Genomic DNA, 16,804 nt, shown 5'->3' on the forward strand with positions numbered 1-16,804 from the left:
TGCTTGAACAAGCTTTCAATAGCTGAAGACTATTCAAAGTTTTAGCTCATTGAGAGAAGCTTTCAAGTCAAAAAATTATTGTCGAGAAGGACGATATCTATTTCAACTTAATAAAGCAACCAGGAAATCAAGTAGCTTCGCTCGATTTGTTGACAGCGAGTTCTGAATGCCGCTCTTTCCTCCTAATTACAATCTGTAGGAAGCATTTAGCCCTTGATTGACGCTTACAATACGACATTTCCAGAAAATATATATTCTCTCATTAGCTGAACATAGCGATGAGCACATGAAGCACTTGTACTTAGGGCTTTCATTGACATTTTTTCCAGTCTGTCATGATCGTAGCCTGCGAACACCGCCTACATTTTGGCAATGTGCGGCATGAAACAAAAGCCAGAAATCCTTCGTGTGTTCGCACTGCAGACCTTTTCGTGCGAAAGCTTACGTCATTCACACTTTGCTATTATGTGATTGGTCCGTTCAACAGAGCGCGAGCAAACCACAAACACAAAAGGAAAAGGATGTGGTTTGGATGTGAGCAGCCGTTTCTTTGGGGGGAATGTTGCATGACATCCCAAAAAACGGCTGCGGAGGAGACTAAGGTTGCAGTTGCTCTTAAATAGAATTTCAAGCCTTCAAAGTCTTCTCACTTCATGTGCGAGATGTCAAACTTTTAAATAACACAAAATATAGAAGAAACAACTGAGTGACAACACGGGTTTGCACATGGTGTGTTCTCTTTACCTTTTTAACTGATATGTCAGTGAGGGCTAGTTTTCATTTTGTTGACTTAAAGCAGTATAAGACCAAAGCTGTTTCTTTGTCCTGTTATATTTTCAATATTCGAGGGTTAACACAGGGTTTTCAAATTGAAATACAGTTGCAGGATTGGGTGTCGATAAAGGTGGCGTTGTGGGGAAGAGTGCCAGAGTGTGGTACCCCCTCCTACGTGGGGGGGGGGGATGGGGTGCTGGCCTTGGACAATTTTGACAATCTGTTTGCCTTAATATGCATTATGGTACATTTTGAGCACCTGAATGTGATATTGTTGGAGACCAATGTGCACTTAACAAAAGTTTATTGAAAACTCACTCATTGTGAGATAAATTTTTTCACAAGTTAGTTCATGTATTAAATGCTACATTATACTTTTCATTCCACTGATACTTGTTACACGACAGTATCATGTTTGGCTTGGACTTCTAACTGTAATAACATGAATCAACTGTAATTTTATTATTATTACTTCAATTATGCAGCTTCGAGAAAAAAAAAGTATCAATATCAAGATCGTTTTTATTAGTTTTCGTAATGAAAAAGAGCTGCTGATAAATAAGGTCCATTATGGTGAAAAGATTAAGGCAACTTCTGGTGATATCTCTCCTGTCGCACACATGAGGTACCAGTGTAAAATCATTGATCTATTTTTTTTTTTGCTTTGATTGATTGTATAAATTCCGAAAACTCTTGTTGTTGAAAGGCTTGCAACACCCTTCAAATTGTTACTTAGAATATATTTGGTGCACTTTGACCTTAATGAATAACATTTCCCAAGGAAGATTGCCTTCACATTCTCCACACAGATGCATAGAGGGCTAAGGTCAATATGTGGTCAATTCAGGTTAATTGTAAGCTGATTATTTTATAGTTGCTTTCAAAACTGCTCAGCACATAATAGTTATTTACCTTTTTGCCTTAATGACTTCTTGACATTGGCAATAAAGACAGCATACATGTAGTCTGTTGCCTCTGCTTCATTGTGGAAAATTTGCACTTACCAACAAATCTGATACATATATGATATGGAACTTACATGAGGTCCAATTGGAGAAATATTGGTCAAGTTCTTTTTTTTGGAAGGTTAATTGGACTTAAACTTGCAAATAAAATGAGTCCAATATCCTCCAACACGGACTTAATGAGCTACATGTAGGTCAATATAATATTTATTATAATGGCTCTTTATGATCTGCTGATACGTTTATGCATCTCCACAATCCATTCTCGAAATATGCACATGTGAAAGGCATAAATATATATGCTATTTTTTTTCTACAGGATTGCTTTAAAAGCAAAGTTTGTGTCGAAGTTTTATTAAAGACATTCAATTCAAATCTGGTGTATATGTGTGCATTTGACATTTCGGGCACAGGAATTGCCAATTGTTGCTCCTGAGAAAAAGCCTTTGTTCTTCAAACTTGATGCTTCTTGCCCTTGAAATGGCAATTCGGTTGTTTTGGGTACTTGAATCTCTGAGTTGCCCTTAGAGTCAGTAGTGGTGGACCCAATTAAGAACCATTCACATTCGTCGCTGATGTCTTTGAGATGCTGACTTGTATGCATCTAAACTTATGAGGTTTGTATGACCGCTGAGTTGGGCTACATAATTGTCTGCGAGGTTAGCATCCATTAAGTGGGATATGCAAGTTTTCCTTAGGGAGTGGTTACTGAGATTTCCAGGCAGTCCAGTGGCTTTGGCAGCGTTCACGAGGAATTTTCCAATCGCATTCTTACTGAGAGGACTGTTAAAGTACCACATTAGGAATCCTAGCTTTCTCTTATGGTTGATAGCCAAAAAACAGCATTCATTATGACATGCATTCTGAGAATAAAAAGGCAGAAAGAAAAAACAAAATCGAAAAATAACAGATAAGTCAGAAACAGGCTTTAATTTCAGTACAAATAGACACAAGCATGCATTTTATCCATTTTTATGCTGGAAGATACGTTAAATAAGTGATTGTATTGATACAACTATGGGAATAGCTATTTAACTTTGGTCATGGAAAACTCAGAAAAGTCATGGAAAAGGTCATGGAAAGTCATGGAATTTTGAAAGATGAAAAGAGTAAGAACTTTGTAGAAGGACATGCAGGGTCAGTCATTCTACCACACCTGTCATCTGTTCTTCTGTGAAAGTGCTAGGGGTCAGTTGAGATATATCACTTTCACTGAGGGTCTCACCTCTAAATCGTCAATTCTTCTAGGCAGGCTTCTGGCAAACAGCTTGTGCATTGTGGCTTCATCAAGCATTTGAATGACTTCCTAAAAGAGCATTATGGAGGTAATCACCAATGAAGCAAAGTATTTTGTGCCAGCAAAATTAAGTGTTGTAATTGATTTATTTTAGCTAGGGCCAACAACTGTCCCAAAGAAGTTTGACAGCTTGTTAGCAGGTACAGAGTTTTTGCCAAGTGGGCATTGAAATATAAAAATTTAAGTGTTGGAACAAAGCAAATCTTGCCTTGCTAAACTTAATGCATTTGAATTGGTGGTGTTCAAGCTTTGATTTTTGTGTTTATTCCATATTTAGGTATATTTTTGTTCCTGGAATAATAAATAAATGAAAATATATTTCTATTCAAGCAGATCTTCACATCTCTATTTTCTTTTATCCTGCCCTGCTCCTCACTTGGCCTGTTGTTAGTCTGGTATGGCTGTGTTCTTCAGGCAACAAATGAAGTTGTACTTGCACCAGCCTTGATAAGAAAAAAACAGTGATGTCGAAGCTGTTGTACAATGTATATGAAAAATCAAGCTCTCCTAGAAACCTTTTCATCTCAAGAGAAGGACAATTCAAACTGCAAAAACTCGAAACTGCTTGGTGAAATGTTTGGCCTAAATGAAAGAGACATGCTGTAAACATGAATATGAAGACCTGAACACAAACAGAACCAAAAATAGCCAGAAATCTAATTGTTCCATTTGTGTGCAGCCTTCAATGCCTACTTACAAACAATGTTACATCAAAGTGCATAAATAAGGAGTCTCACCTTGTGTGGACTCAGATTTGCTGTCAAACCACATGTGCACTCAGTTTCGCATCTTGCAAGGACAGCCACAATTTGCATTTGTTTTCCGCCGTGGAACAAGTGCTTTCACACGAACAGGAGATGCGATTTTCCTAAGAGGATAACAAGAGGTACAAAAAGAAAGTAGATGTTGCGTCACAGCATATTCCCAGAAACTATGAAACAATTCACACATTCAAATCTGTCACATAGTGGAGTCAATGGCAACTCACCACTGTAGTCTCTCTTGCCTCTTCTCCGTCCATAATTTAGCCTCTGCAATAAAATAAATAGATTGACGAAAAGAAATTCACACATGTGACAAAAGACGTAATAATTTTAACCAAGAAGGGCTAAATTCGCACAAAATTTCACAACTCTGATAAATTCAAGATGGCGGATGCATTTCAATCTCAGTGAGAAGGGAGCCAAATCTCACATATGGGTGGGTTGTGACATGGCTCCTTTAAAATCTTGTGAATATTTTAATGGGCGAAATCACAAGGTTTTCATGCACTTTTAACAGGTTGTTCATGGTGTTAATTCCAGGGTTTTCATGGGAAAAATCCCAGGGAGAAAAGCATTTAAAATCCCATGAAAATCCTCAAAAAAATTCCCAATTAAGGGCCCATGAAATTTCCATTCTGAAATAAGAAACATTAAAAATCCATGAAAATGCCATTAAACTTGATTGGGGCATGAACTGTAGTTAAATGGGATTTCATGGTATGGGTACACAAACCAGGAAACTCACCACCATATTTTCATGGTGTTTACTTCATGGGATTTTAATGGCATGATCCATGAAAACCCCATTACCAGGGAATTTTTAATGGCCCATGAAAATGTCCTCACTAATTAAAATGTGTCAACCCTTGAGTTGAACAGTAACAATTTTTGCGGCAACTGATCTTATCTGTGAAATCGTGTTTCGCCTCTTTTGTTTATCCCTTACGTCTTGCAATTTCTTGTACAGAAATCTATGCTTTTGCTTGATTGTTTTCGTCTCCTAAGTGACAGACATTTGAATGCAAGGGCAAATCGCAAGTGAATGTTTGGTTGATGCCCTGCTCTAGCTTCTTCTCGCACAGAAGTTGATTGCCGCGGAATTACCGGTGAATTTAATCGCTGATATCTGACAAGGCAACCTCTCCAAATGCTTCGTTCCTCTGCTTCGAAGAGTGTTTTTCCACATTCTAGTAAAAGAAACAGCCTGATGAATTAAGCGTTTAGTTTTTTTTAAAATGTGTAAATATCTGCACTCGACTGAGTAGGCTTGTTCAAGGCTATTCCGCTGTCATTCCTCTTTTTCCCCTTTTTCTTCTTTACCATTTATCTGCTGATTCATTGTATAAGCTGCTGAATGTTTCATGGCGAAGCATTTCTGTAGCCCGCTGGGGAGTTCAAAGCTGTGTTTTATTGGTTGGCGGCATGGCCATGTTGACAACCGCTTCAGTGAGGTGTGAAAACTGTGAATTTCTTTCGAGGTTGAAAACTCGATATTTATTTTGGTGTGAACTAGCTCTATTCAAGTGAATTAATGGGTATGTAGATTTATCAGGTTTTAACGAAACTTGGCCAAAATCTTTTGCAGATATTATTGCACTTAAGTCTGTGAGGCTTTTGCAAAAATCAAAATATTTGTCCTGTGACGTCTCATTGAGTAACAGCAGTCAGAAAATTTTCCATTGTCCAACCTTAAAAGAAATTTCCTAAGCAGCCAGTAGAAATATCAAAAAAGCCTCACATACTTTGTTAGCCCATGAACTCCTGATGTGTGGATGTCTGCCGTAACACAAAGGCTGGTAATTCAGTTTAGTAAGTATGCTCATTTTTGCATTTAAAGGCTTGCACATGCCTATCAAAACAAAAATAGCAAACTATATTGCTATTTTCAGATTCTACAGTTTATTACCTTTACAATGATAATTATATAGTTTACTGTGGTTTTGTTTAAAGCAGCGCATAAAGAAAGCATTTTCTGGAAGGCACCCCTGAAGATCTACAGTAACCTTAAGCAACCCTCAATTTTCAAAGCTCAAAGTAGTCTTCGTGTGTGTGCGTTCTTTGTGTACTCTTGCATGTCTTTTTGTTCTATTCTCTTCGTATTTGACCCAAATAAATAATTGCTTTAAATCATCAGGGATGGCTGCCCAGTCTTATTAGCCCATTAAAGTTATTTCAGGCAGCCATGTACTCTTTATTTTAACTATTTTTTGTTCATTTAATCTCTAGCTGAGTACAAATAAAGTTGTTGTTGTTGTTGTTGTAGTGTTCAAAGTAGTGCTGATGAAGTTGGTGGAATGCCAAAGATTGAACATACATGATTGTGATTCCATAGTTTTGCAGTGCTCTGAGTTTCTTGATCTGGCAATTAAGGTGGAGACATCAACCTTCAAAGAATTCATCTTCAAGGGAGACAAGCTGGGTATATTTCTGTAGAAACACATTGGTTCTGTTAGTTCACTGTCTAAATTATGGAATCTGCTGAGAGAACTCTTGATTCTTTCCCATGGTCAAGCAACTGTCGAGGAAGGTTTTTCAGTAAACTGGCATGTCATGATCAAAAACATGAAAGAACAAACTTTCACTGCACAGCATGAAATTTATGGCCACAATCAGAGCATTGGAGGGTTAGTGCAGGGAGACAACGTTACTTTGCCTCTCTTGAAGAGCAGAAGAAAGAGCAACAGCAAGCACCTCAAAACAGGAAGCTAAAAATAGTTCTTGAGGAAAAAGCTGAGTTAGAGAAAAAGAGAAAGTGCCTTGCCAGTATATCAGTGCCTTGCAACTTGATGCAGACTCTCTAGCAAAAGAAGCTGAGGAAAAGGCCAAGCTTGTACTCCTCCTCAAGTCTAATGCGCTGAGAAAAGCAGCAAAAGAAAAGGAGAGTGCCCTAGAGAAAATTGAAGATGAACTTAGAGAGATGGCCAAGAAGAGTGCTAACTTGTGAAGCTGCAGTTATCTTCTATGTAAAGGGAAAGAACTGACTCATGGCAGTTCTTGAGAATTTCTTACATTTTGGTTGAACTGGGTCATAATTTGAAAAACTACATATTTGAATAAATGATTGTTTTGACATTACTGTCGGAGAACAATTGCTTAACTTAGGTCATGGAATTTTTCAAAAGGTCATGGAAAAAGTCATGGAAATTTAACAGGTCAAAAGTGCACAAACCCTGCGCTCTGAACAGGTTCAGCAATAACAGTTAATTATTAACCCTTTTGTAACACAGTGTAAGATCAAAGACTGCTCATAGCACAATGTTCAGACAGTCAATGCATCAATCTAGAATAATCTACCTAGCTTTAAAATGACATTGCTGAACAATGTTAAAGGCACCTGAGCTGAGCTTTTTTAAGTAAAATGCCCTCGAAGGGTCCGCTTATTGCAGGTTTTGTGCAACAAAATGGCTTAATATTGGTGTCTGGGTCCGCCTAACAGAGGTGTCCACTGAATGCAGGTTTATTTCACAGTAACTGTGGGAAGAAAATTTAGGGACTCAAGCTGGTGTCCACTTCATAGAGGGTGTCCCCTTAATATGGGGTGCGCTTAATACAGGTTTCACTGTATTATTACAATCCGAGTGATCTTGGATTACTGATCCTGATCCAGATCACCTCAAATTAAAAATGCAGTCGATTCTCCCGTAAGTGACTACCAAAAATGTAAAGCCTAGACGATCGCTTATGGGAGGTGGTCACTTAAGAGAGCGTAGACCATATTGGGTCAAAATGTTGCCTCATTAGCATATAGTAACTGCAGAGACTTACCCCATGTTTTGAATGTTTTATTTATGTGAAAAGTCAATTTCAAGATAAACTCTGGTACTTCCCATTGAGAAACTTCTGTCTCTGGTACTACCCAGGAATACAATAACGTTACAACACCATATTATCAAAATTTCCACTCTATTCTCTGCCAAGTGGTCACTTACGGGAGGATAAAAAAAAAGAAAATTTGAAACTTTTAGCTCTAAAAGTGGTCGCGGTTGCTTACGAGAGGTGGTTGCTTACAAGAGGTTCCAAATATAGTGGTTTGACTGGGAAACTTTTGGTATTTTGGGAAACTGGTCGCTTAGGAGAGGCAGTTGCTTACGAGAGGTGGTCGTAACCGGAGGTTTGACTGTAGCAACAAAAAGCAAAAAAAATAGAGCACATGATGGCATGAGACCCACATAATTAACCACTGAACAGTGAGTTTTGCAAAATTGAAAATGTGGCACTACAAACAAGTAGTAATATTGTCTGTAATACATAAAATGCCAGGTCAAAAGCTCAGAATTATCAAAAAATACAAAATAAAGAGACTCCACCAAACTACAACGACTTGCCAACATTAACCTTCTGTTGCACTTGTAAAAATATATATCGTGTTTTTTGTCCAGTATCCAAAGAAGCAGCCCACAGCAGATTAAAACCACCTGGAACATCTTGTTTCTGTTCAAAATTTATTTTATTAGGTAAATTTGAAGGTTTCCCTAATATGGCATACATATGTAAGCTTATTGACATTTTTTGGAAGTTGGAATGACTACTGTGTATTTCCTGTCAGATCTCACAGATTATGATGGAATGCGGACAGTATCTGATTCATAACTCATGTTTGTGAATTTCCCTAAGCTTTTCAACCATGTTGATGATGTAGTTTTGTTTGTGAATGCGTACTTCAAGCTTTTCTCCTTCAGTAACTAGAACAAAAACACAGCAACATGTGATTAAAATCAACAGATAAGTTTTTTCAGTTTCGCCACTGAACGCTACATGTAAATTAAAAGCAATTACATATATTGCTCATAAAAGAAACACGATTTCAGATTTAGTTCTTTGACAAGCTTTCAATTCTTTTTGGTGTAAGTTATGATTGTAATACATACAATGTAAAACCTGAACTGGACTAAAAGAAAACTAAGACAAAGACCCGAAATTGGCCACAGCATACTAGTATTTGATTGATTTTATTAGTGATAAAATTATATCTTTATGTACAGTACTGATCATCAAAAACACTATATAAAGTCTTAATCTAGAAGGGTTGCGATTCTTTATACTAACGTGACAATTGTTTATAATATCTCAGAATATCATCATGTCCTTCCATGATCACGCTTTCAATTGTATGACCGTTGAAAATAAGCGCACATTTCTCAGAGCATTGCATCATGGATAAATAGTTGTAGCCTTATCATGTCCACAATGCCAGTATTTATAATTGTACAATGAGGATTTTAATAGGTACTAGTTGTACCTATCTATAAATGCCAACAAGCAAATGAAGCATTGTTGATAAGGATAATGGTGGTTTAGCAAGTATTTTTTAGACACATGTAGATCTACTGAATTGTTGCCAAAGAAAGGACAGATGTGGAATGGTTTTTGGTAGAATTTAATCTATATTTGTTTGAAATGTTTGAAATTTGAGAAATTGTAAATTAGGTGATTTATGTAGACTGTTCACAACCCTCTATTTTCTTGTATTTTTATTCCATCGTTGAATGCGCGGATAGAGTTGGGAGATAACTGGACGCCAGTGCAAAATGGAAGACTTTACTTGACTTATTGCTCGCTTCGCTCGCAAACCCCACACCCCACCCCACATTCTTTTGTGCTCACTTCACTCACTTTTCCTTTCGCGTGTGTAAATAGAAGCTGTGAACAGTCTAATTTTGAGAAGGAAGCTTTATTTTGTTATAATTTATAAGTACAGCACAACTTTCTTGTCGTAGCTATTTGTTCAGATATTCCAAGCGATTCTAAATAATGTTTTGATTTTGTAGTGGATGAATTCTCTTATCTGCGGCACACTACAAGTATTAACTCTCAATCTCAATGCATGGGTGTGTTAAAAAAAAACAGATACTGGCAGTCAAAAATTTTAAACCATGAAGTGGTACTTGACTATTATGAATGTTTTGTTTTTTCTACTTTAAACACACTTTGTTTAAAAAAAGTGGCTGTCGAATATCAAATAAGCTGCATTTTAGCATTGAGTACTCTCAGCGCTGGTTTCAATTGTGATTTTTGAAGATATTATTTTATAAGAGTTGACTCTGGAGTCAGAGCACAAAAATTTTCTGTGTTGAAGCCTGGAGATCTTATGGTATGCCCAAGCTCATAAAAAGCTGAAATAATAGTTGGAATCGCTTGAATTGCTAAACAAAGATCTACTGTACAGTTGTAAGAAGAATTAAATGAGTTATTGCATGGAATTTCTATATTAATTTCAGACTGCCCGATAGGCTAGTTTTTTGAAAACACTTCCCGGCTGCCAGGTACATGTATCAAGACACAATGTCATTAATATTAATTTTGTTTTGCTTGAAGTTTTCAGAACTCTACCCACAAAGTGCACTCAAAGATTCGATTTGAGCTACTTTGACTCTGTCAACACGTTGGTTGCAATTGACAATGTAAGAGCACTTTCGCTTGGATAAACAACACACTTGAGTTGATTCCAGAAAACAACTTGAGTCTTGATAAGCCTATCAATTATGCGATTCAAACATAAGAAAAGTTTCATACACCTTAAACAAAATTTTTCAGTTAAATAAACTGAAATAAATGATGGACCCCCGCTAAAAGACTAAACACTGAAAAACAACATGGAATGATCTTGTTCAACATTTTGAAGCCTTTTGACATCCCAAAGGAAAATACTGTTCTGATTGGCTTGTCCCAAATATCAACAACATCCGACTACATTCTGACATGGCCAAAAATATCTCATGGCACTGGAAATGATCACTTATGCAAAATCAAGCTGAGAAAATCTGAGAATTTTTCTGGGTAACCTGCCGCAAACCCTCACACTACATATGGCGCTATATACCTGCCGTCTTGTCAGACTCACCTTTTTGCTCGTCTGACTCGGCAATCAGTGATAAGATAATATTTTTAAGAGTATGATGAAAAGACCCGACTCGCGTACTGTAGAGATCAGTGGAAAACAAATGAGAGCATTTCTTTTATTATTACTTCTTTGAGTACACCCTAAAGGATACTTTGACAGCTAAGAATGGTGATGTTTTGTCATCAATACCCTATGTGAGACTAGAATCCTTGATGTGTATCTGAGACGACAAGCATCCCAGACCTTTTCACATAGGAGTCCCCCCATGTTTTGAACATCGTGCAATCCAAGGCCAATTTTACAGTCAACTGCACCATGTCAAGTTATACTAGTTATTGTTTGAATTTCTGATGCAAGTACTCAATATCTTACTGCAGAAATTATCTACATTGAATAGATTTTCACACAAACGTTTTTATAGATGGAAGGTAATTAATTATATAAATAGCTCATTTCACGAAGGTGTCTGCCTGTAGAGGGTTAACCATACTCGATTGCCGAAAACTGAGGAGATATTGAAAATCACAAAATTGATGAGCTGTATAAATTTTTGAATTATGATTTAAGCTGTGATTAAAAGTTTTGGATGATCAACAGACAAGAGAATTGAGGAGAATTTGAATGACGCATTTCACTATTACTTATACAGTATTGTAAATAAATACTTCAAAGATGAATACAGACATGGCAAAATGATTTGAACAAAATAGGTAATAAATAGAAACAAAGACATTACACAAGACTGGGAGTTCAGCAGTCAGTATTATCATCTTGGAAAGGGAAGAAAATAAAAAGAAAAAAGAAAAAAAGAAATTATTACAACATGGGTTATTTGGATTTGCTCACCCATCCAAGCAGGAACCCCACCGAACAGGGCTTAACATTGTTGAACAACCATCACATTAAGATAGGAGGATATTCCATTTATTACAAAAAATGGCATGATGCTGCATTAACTAAAATTGAAGACTTTTTTCAAGGTAACAGATTCCTAACTTTTGAGGAATTCTGCAGCAAGTTCAAAATTAACACAAACTTCTTAAACTATTGCAGTCTATGCCACGCAGTCCCTCAAATATGGATCAATATTCTCAAAGGAAATATTGTTGAACCTTTGGAAAAACGTTCTGAGAAGGATACGATATCTTTAGATAAACTCTCTTGCAGATCAGCAACTAAATTCTTTGTTAAGAGTAAATTTTTTACGCCTACAGCCAAACGAGGGATGAAAGAAGCCAGTCTAAAAGAACATACAATACAACTCAGTTATAGCCTTCCATTTAATGTTACCAAAGACATTAGACTTGCCATTTCCAATACAAAATAATTCATCACATTCTACCCACAAATTCGACACTTTTTAGAGATTCAATCAAGGAACATGATAAATGTCACCTCTGTGGAGAAAGACAAACATAAACCCATCTTTTTGTTACCTGTTCTGAAGCTTGGCTTTTTTGGCCTCTCTTTACTAATTGGTGGAGCTCCAAAAACGGAGATAGGATCACTCTCGATAAACATAGGCACGCAAGGCGTGCAAGAGATTTTTTGTTAACTATAAGGCTCGGAGTTAGGAGCTGTATCACCCATAAATGTAATAAAAACCATAAATGTAATGCCAACTATAAATGTAATAAAAATTAACCATAAATGTAATACTAACCATAAATGTAATAACTTTTAACCACAAATGTAATAAAACCACTAACCATAAATGTAATAAAATTTGCCCATAAATGTAACAAACTGAACAACCATAAATGTAATAAGGCTTAACCATAAATGTAATAAACTAGCTATGACTTCCAAATCAAGGGGCTACAAACTTGCCATTCTCATTCTTCGTGAAATTGACTTGAAATTGTCATGGCAATTCCGTTTTCCAAAAAAAGTCGGACTGCGCCAAAACTTCGTTTTGTAGTAGAAGGAAAAATCATTAAAAGAAATTTACGAATTGCAAAATACAAAATATGGTTTGAGAATCCAACGACGAAAAGCCATCAGTGTACTTGGGTATCAGTGGAAGATATTACAAGTTTAACAGCCGAAAAAGAAAAACGCAAAAAAGATCTTGCTAAGGAAAGGCTAAAGAACAAGGGAAAGAATCTAAATAGAAAGGAGCACCTATCAAGTCATCGCAAAAAATTTTATATTCCTCTTGAAGGCAAGGACAACCATGAAGCATTTTGGGATCAGGGCTTTGATATTTCGTTTAATCCTGCTGGAGATGGTAACTGCCAGTTTGCAGCCGTAGCTAATGCTTTGCAAGATGTCGGCATCTACAGGTCAAATGAAACCCTTCGGCGCGAGGTCGTTCAATATTTATCAGACAATCCCAATGCCATGGATGGAAGTTCTCTAGAGCTATTCGCCGCAATGCCATGGTCTGAATATCTTAATACAATGGCACAAAATTCGACATACGGCGATCAGTTAACTCTTGAAGCCATGGCTAACCTTTACCTCGTAGAGATAATTGTAATTTCTAGTCTTGGTCCTGAGGGAAGACCTGTCATTAGTCCTCAGAACTGTGAACCTGTGGCTCGGATTTTCCTGGGCCATTTTTCAGAGAATGAAGGTATCCACTATGTCTGCTTGATCGCTAATAATGGAGTTAATCAAGAAAGCGACAAAGAAACAGAACAACAGGAAGAATCACAAAAACAACAACAAGAAAAACAAGTACAACAGCAAGAAGAACAACATGAAGAAGAACAACAAGAAAAACAAAAACAAAGCGAAGAAGTTGCGGAGGAAGATAAACTGGAATCGCTGCCAGAGGAGATCCTTGATATGATAGTAAACCTATCCTTGACAGGACATAATCGAACAATTGTTAATACATATGATGCCCTAAGCCACACATCAACCAAATTCAAAAGATTAATTTCTCGATACATTAGAAGACTACCGAAAATAAGTGCCAACAGAGACACGTACCCTCGTCTCCACAGCATGAGACAGATTCTTAAGCAGTATGGAAGAGGTAGCGGAGTTGTGTTGGCGTTAAAAGAAATCATAAACAGTCCTCAGTGGATAAATGCTTGGATAAATGTTCTTTTCACTGGCGTTGCAACATGGATGTATGTAACAGCCATCTTTTGGAATAAAGGAAAGAAGTAGGAATAAAAAGGAAAGAAGTAGCTATTGAAAGCTTCTTGCCTTGTACTTTCCAGGACGTCGAACGGAAGCACTAGGTTTTTTAGGAAATGTAAAAGACTGTTTTCCACATATGTTAAGGTTACTTTATATATTCGCAATCAACAATAACAGGTATAACGACAATGCAAACTGACTCTTTACACAATATCTTTAATAATTAGTTGCCGCTATTGTGTTGACGTTGTAATAAACCGAGTTTTGTTCTATAGAATTTTGTTAAGTATTTTACCCTTGTATTTCCCATGTGCCTCAAGGGATGTCTAGCATATTTTCTCTGTTTAAAAAACATTTCAGTAATACAAAAGTATAGAACTTGGATCACCTGCTCCACCCAACCAACCTGCAAGTCAGCAGTTCTAGTCCGAGAGTCCTATCTCTGTCGATTGTTCTGGCTCCAATAAGGAACATCCAACCCACTCCCCCTCCCCCCTTCCCCACCCTACCACCTTGCTTGACACCGAAAAACGTCGGCAGGAAAGCATGGGCACGCGGAAACGGAGAACACAAGTTTGCAAATCCGGGTGGATATATGGGAAAGTTTGAAAAATTAAAACAGGCGTATTCCTTATAAAGTGATGTTTGACTGAATTCGTCTTGACTCAAAGAGAACCTCAATCTCTTTCAAATGGATGGAATATCATCAACCACCAGCACTTCAAACGCTTTGGTATATAGACTTTCTAATCATACTTGGGTACTTCCTTAATGTTCGCAGACCATAATTATAGCTTCTTCGGTTTTGGTCTCCGGGTTAATTAAAATACTAACTTGATGCAAGAGGCCCGTGTCCTGAAGTAAGAAGTGCACAAAGAGAATGACAAGTTTGTAGCCCCTTGATTTGGAAGTCATAGCCAGTTTATTACATTTATGGTTAAGCCATATTACATTTATGGTTGCTCAGTTTGTTACATTTATGGGCAAATTTTATTACATTTATGGTTAGTGGTTTTATTACATTTGTGGTTAAAAGTTATTACATTTATGGTTAATTTGTATTACATTTATGGTTGGTATTACATTTATGGTTTTTATTACATTTATGGGTGATACAAGGAGCATTCATGGAACTGTTTACAGTAATGATTTGGTTGATTTGACAAGTTTTTTTGGTTGCGATGTACAGCAAGAAAGAAACTGGGAGTTTATGATGTACATACGATGTTACATCGGTAATGATAAGATAACTAAATAGTAAGCCATAAAATGTTCGACTGAACATACTAAAGTAATCTGGCACGTCTCCAGATTAATGTAGATATCATCTTATTTTGTAACAGGCAATTTGATTCGCTCTATTTGAATATACTCCCATATCAAAAACAAAAGTGTCAAGTGACAATTTGTAACTAAAAATAGCAAACATCTCGTGGGAACAAGTGTTGACGATTCGTCAACTCTAATTGAATTTACTACCGTGTGAAAAACAAGAGTGTCAAATTACCCATTGTAATTAAAAAATAAAAATATGGCGTCATTTGCATGCAACAAGAACAAAACAATCATAATGATTACCTGCACTTACTATTGTAAACGTTAGAACTGCTTCAAATCTAAATAGTCTCATCTCCTCTAAACAAGTCCTAAGAAGTAGAACCGACAATTCGTGACCTCTAATTGAATTAACTCCTTGTGAAAAACAAAAGTATCAAGTTACCCTTTGTAATTAAAAATAAAAGTATCTCGTGCCATTTGCCTACTACTCACTCATGAACTGCTTCAAAACTCAAGACTCATCTTGTTCATAACTAGCCACCATTACACTGAAAATTATGCACTCTAAAACAACCCAATGTACGTATGTAACTGTCACACTCCCCTCCAAACCGGACTAAAAAGCACAAACTGGAAACATACACGTCAGTCTTTATTTTTCAATTACCAAAGTCCTTGTGTTTAATACAATAAAACGCCCAAGACTTCATATACCTCACTAAAGTTATCATGAACGAAAACAATTTCTTTTTTCTCCTACTGCAATTCATGCTGGCTATTAGTGTGAAAAAGCGAAAACCCTGACAAAATTGAAGAGAAAAGATTTAGTTTCATTTCAAACATATCTTCTCATTCCGGTGCTAAACAAGAACCATTATAGTTGTAAAATCGTCACAGAATAATATCTTTCTGTTCTGTTGACCAAATTAATTGTAGTCTCTTCGCTTTTCACAGTAAAACTTGTCAGTGGATGCTGACATTGACTACACGCCTGGAACACTACTCATTTAATTGAAAACTTTATCTAATGGGAAAAGCTCACCCTTCATTGCATGCTTGTAGTTATATGCCAACCACTATGTTTCTTTGACTGATTATCCAATTGCAAATGTTTATCAAACCCGCCCACAAAATCTTCGCCTCAGAAGATGTCAAAATAAGCCCAATACATGAGTAATTCCTCCTCTTTTATAGAAGAATAGCTATGGCCCTTCTGAACTGTATCAGGATCAAATCTCCTCACATACTATTTACCTTGACAACAAGAAATTTGATTGGCTGTTTATAGTAGATGCAATCTGATTGGTGTGACATACAGTACATCTCTCACTCACTCACTCACCCATTGACCTGTCACATACCCGACCCGCCGACTAAGAGGTTTTTTTTACAAAAAAATAACTCAAAAATGAAATAATATATGGTGTGACAGATAACTTGGCTCGTCATGTTGGCTTAAACCTGTGCTTGATTATAGCCAAATATTATTTATATACTGCCTCAAGAAAGGAAGAAGAAGTTTATTAACAACAACCTGGTTCTATAGCTAAAATAGAAGCATGTGTTTCTGAGATCGACTCGTGGATGGTGTGCAATAAGCTGAAACTAAACAGAGGAAAGACGGAGCTTTTGATCTTGAGCGCACGACATCGTCCACCCCCATTAATAGACCACGTCGATGTGTCTGGTGAACAGATCGAGCCATCTACTTCTGCAAAGAACATTGGAGTCATCTTTGATGAGTACATGTCACTGGAAAAGCATGTTACCAGTACCTGCAAGGCCTGTT

The 16,804-nt window shown here is 36.8% G+C and overlaps 2 protein-coding genes across 3 annotated transcripts in view; both read left to right on the forward strand.

The window, feature by feature from the left end:
• LOC110056905 (delta-1-pyrroline-5-carboxylate synthase-like) overlaps window positions 1–16,804 on the forward strand; it is a 187,160-nt gene that overhangs the window by 31,907 nt on the left and 138,449 nt on the right. The gene's annotated exons all lie outside the window — the stretch shown is intronic.
• Window positions 5,223–7,751, forward strand: LOC149118031 (uncharacterized). Its single transcript, XM_089283068.1, has 4 exons — window positions 5,223–5,246; window positions 6,027–6,170; window positions 6,234–6,504; window positions 6,536–7,751. Exons 1-4 carry the CDS (start codon window positions 5,223–5,225, stop codon window positions 6,742–6,744), a joined length of 648 nt encoding a protein of 215 aa, XP_089139194.1. The 3' UTR covers window positions 6,745–7,751.

This window comes from Orbicella faveolata, unplaced genomic scaffold (genome assembly GCF_042242905.1).
Source record: "Orbicella faveolata isolate gen_17 unplaced genomic scaffold, um_ofav_v1 contig_1, whole genome shotgun sequence".
Classification (NCBI taxonomy): domain Eukaryota; kingdom Metazoa; phylum Cnidaria; class Anthozoa; order Scleractinia; family Merulinidae; genus Orbicella; species Orbicella faveolata.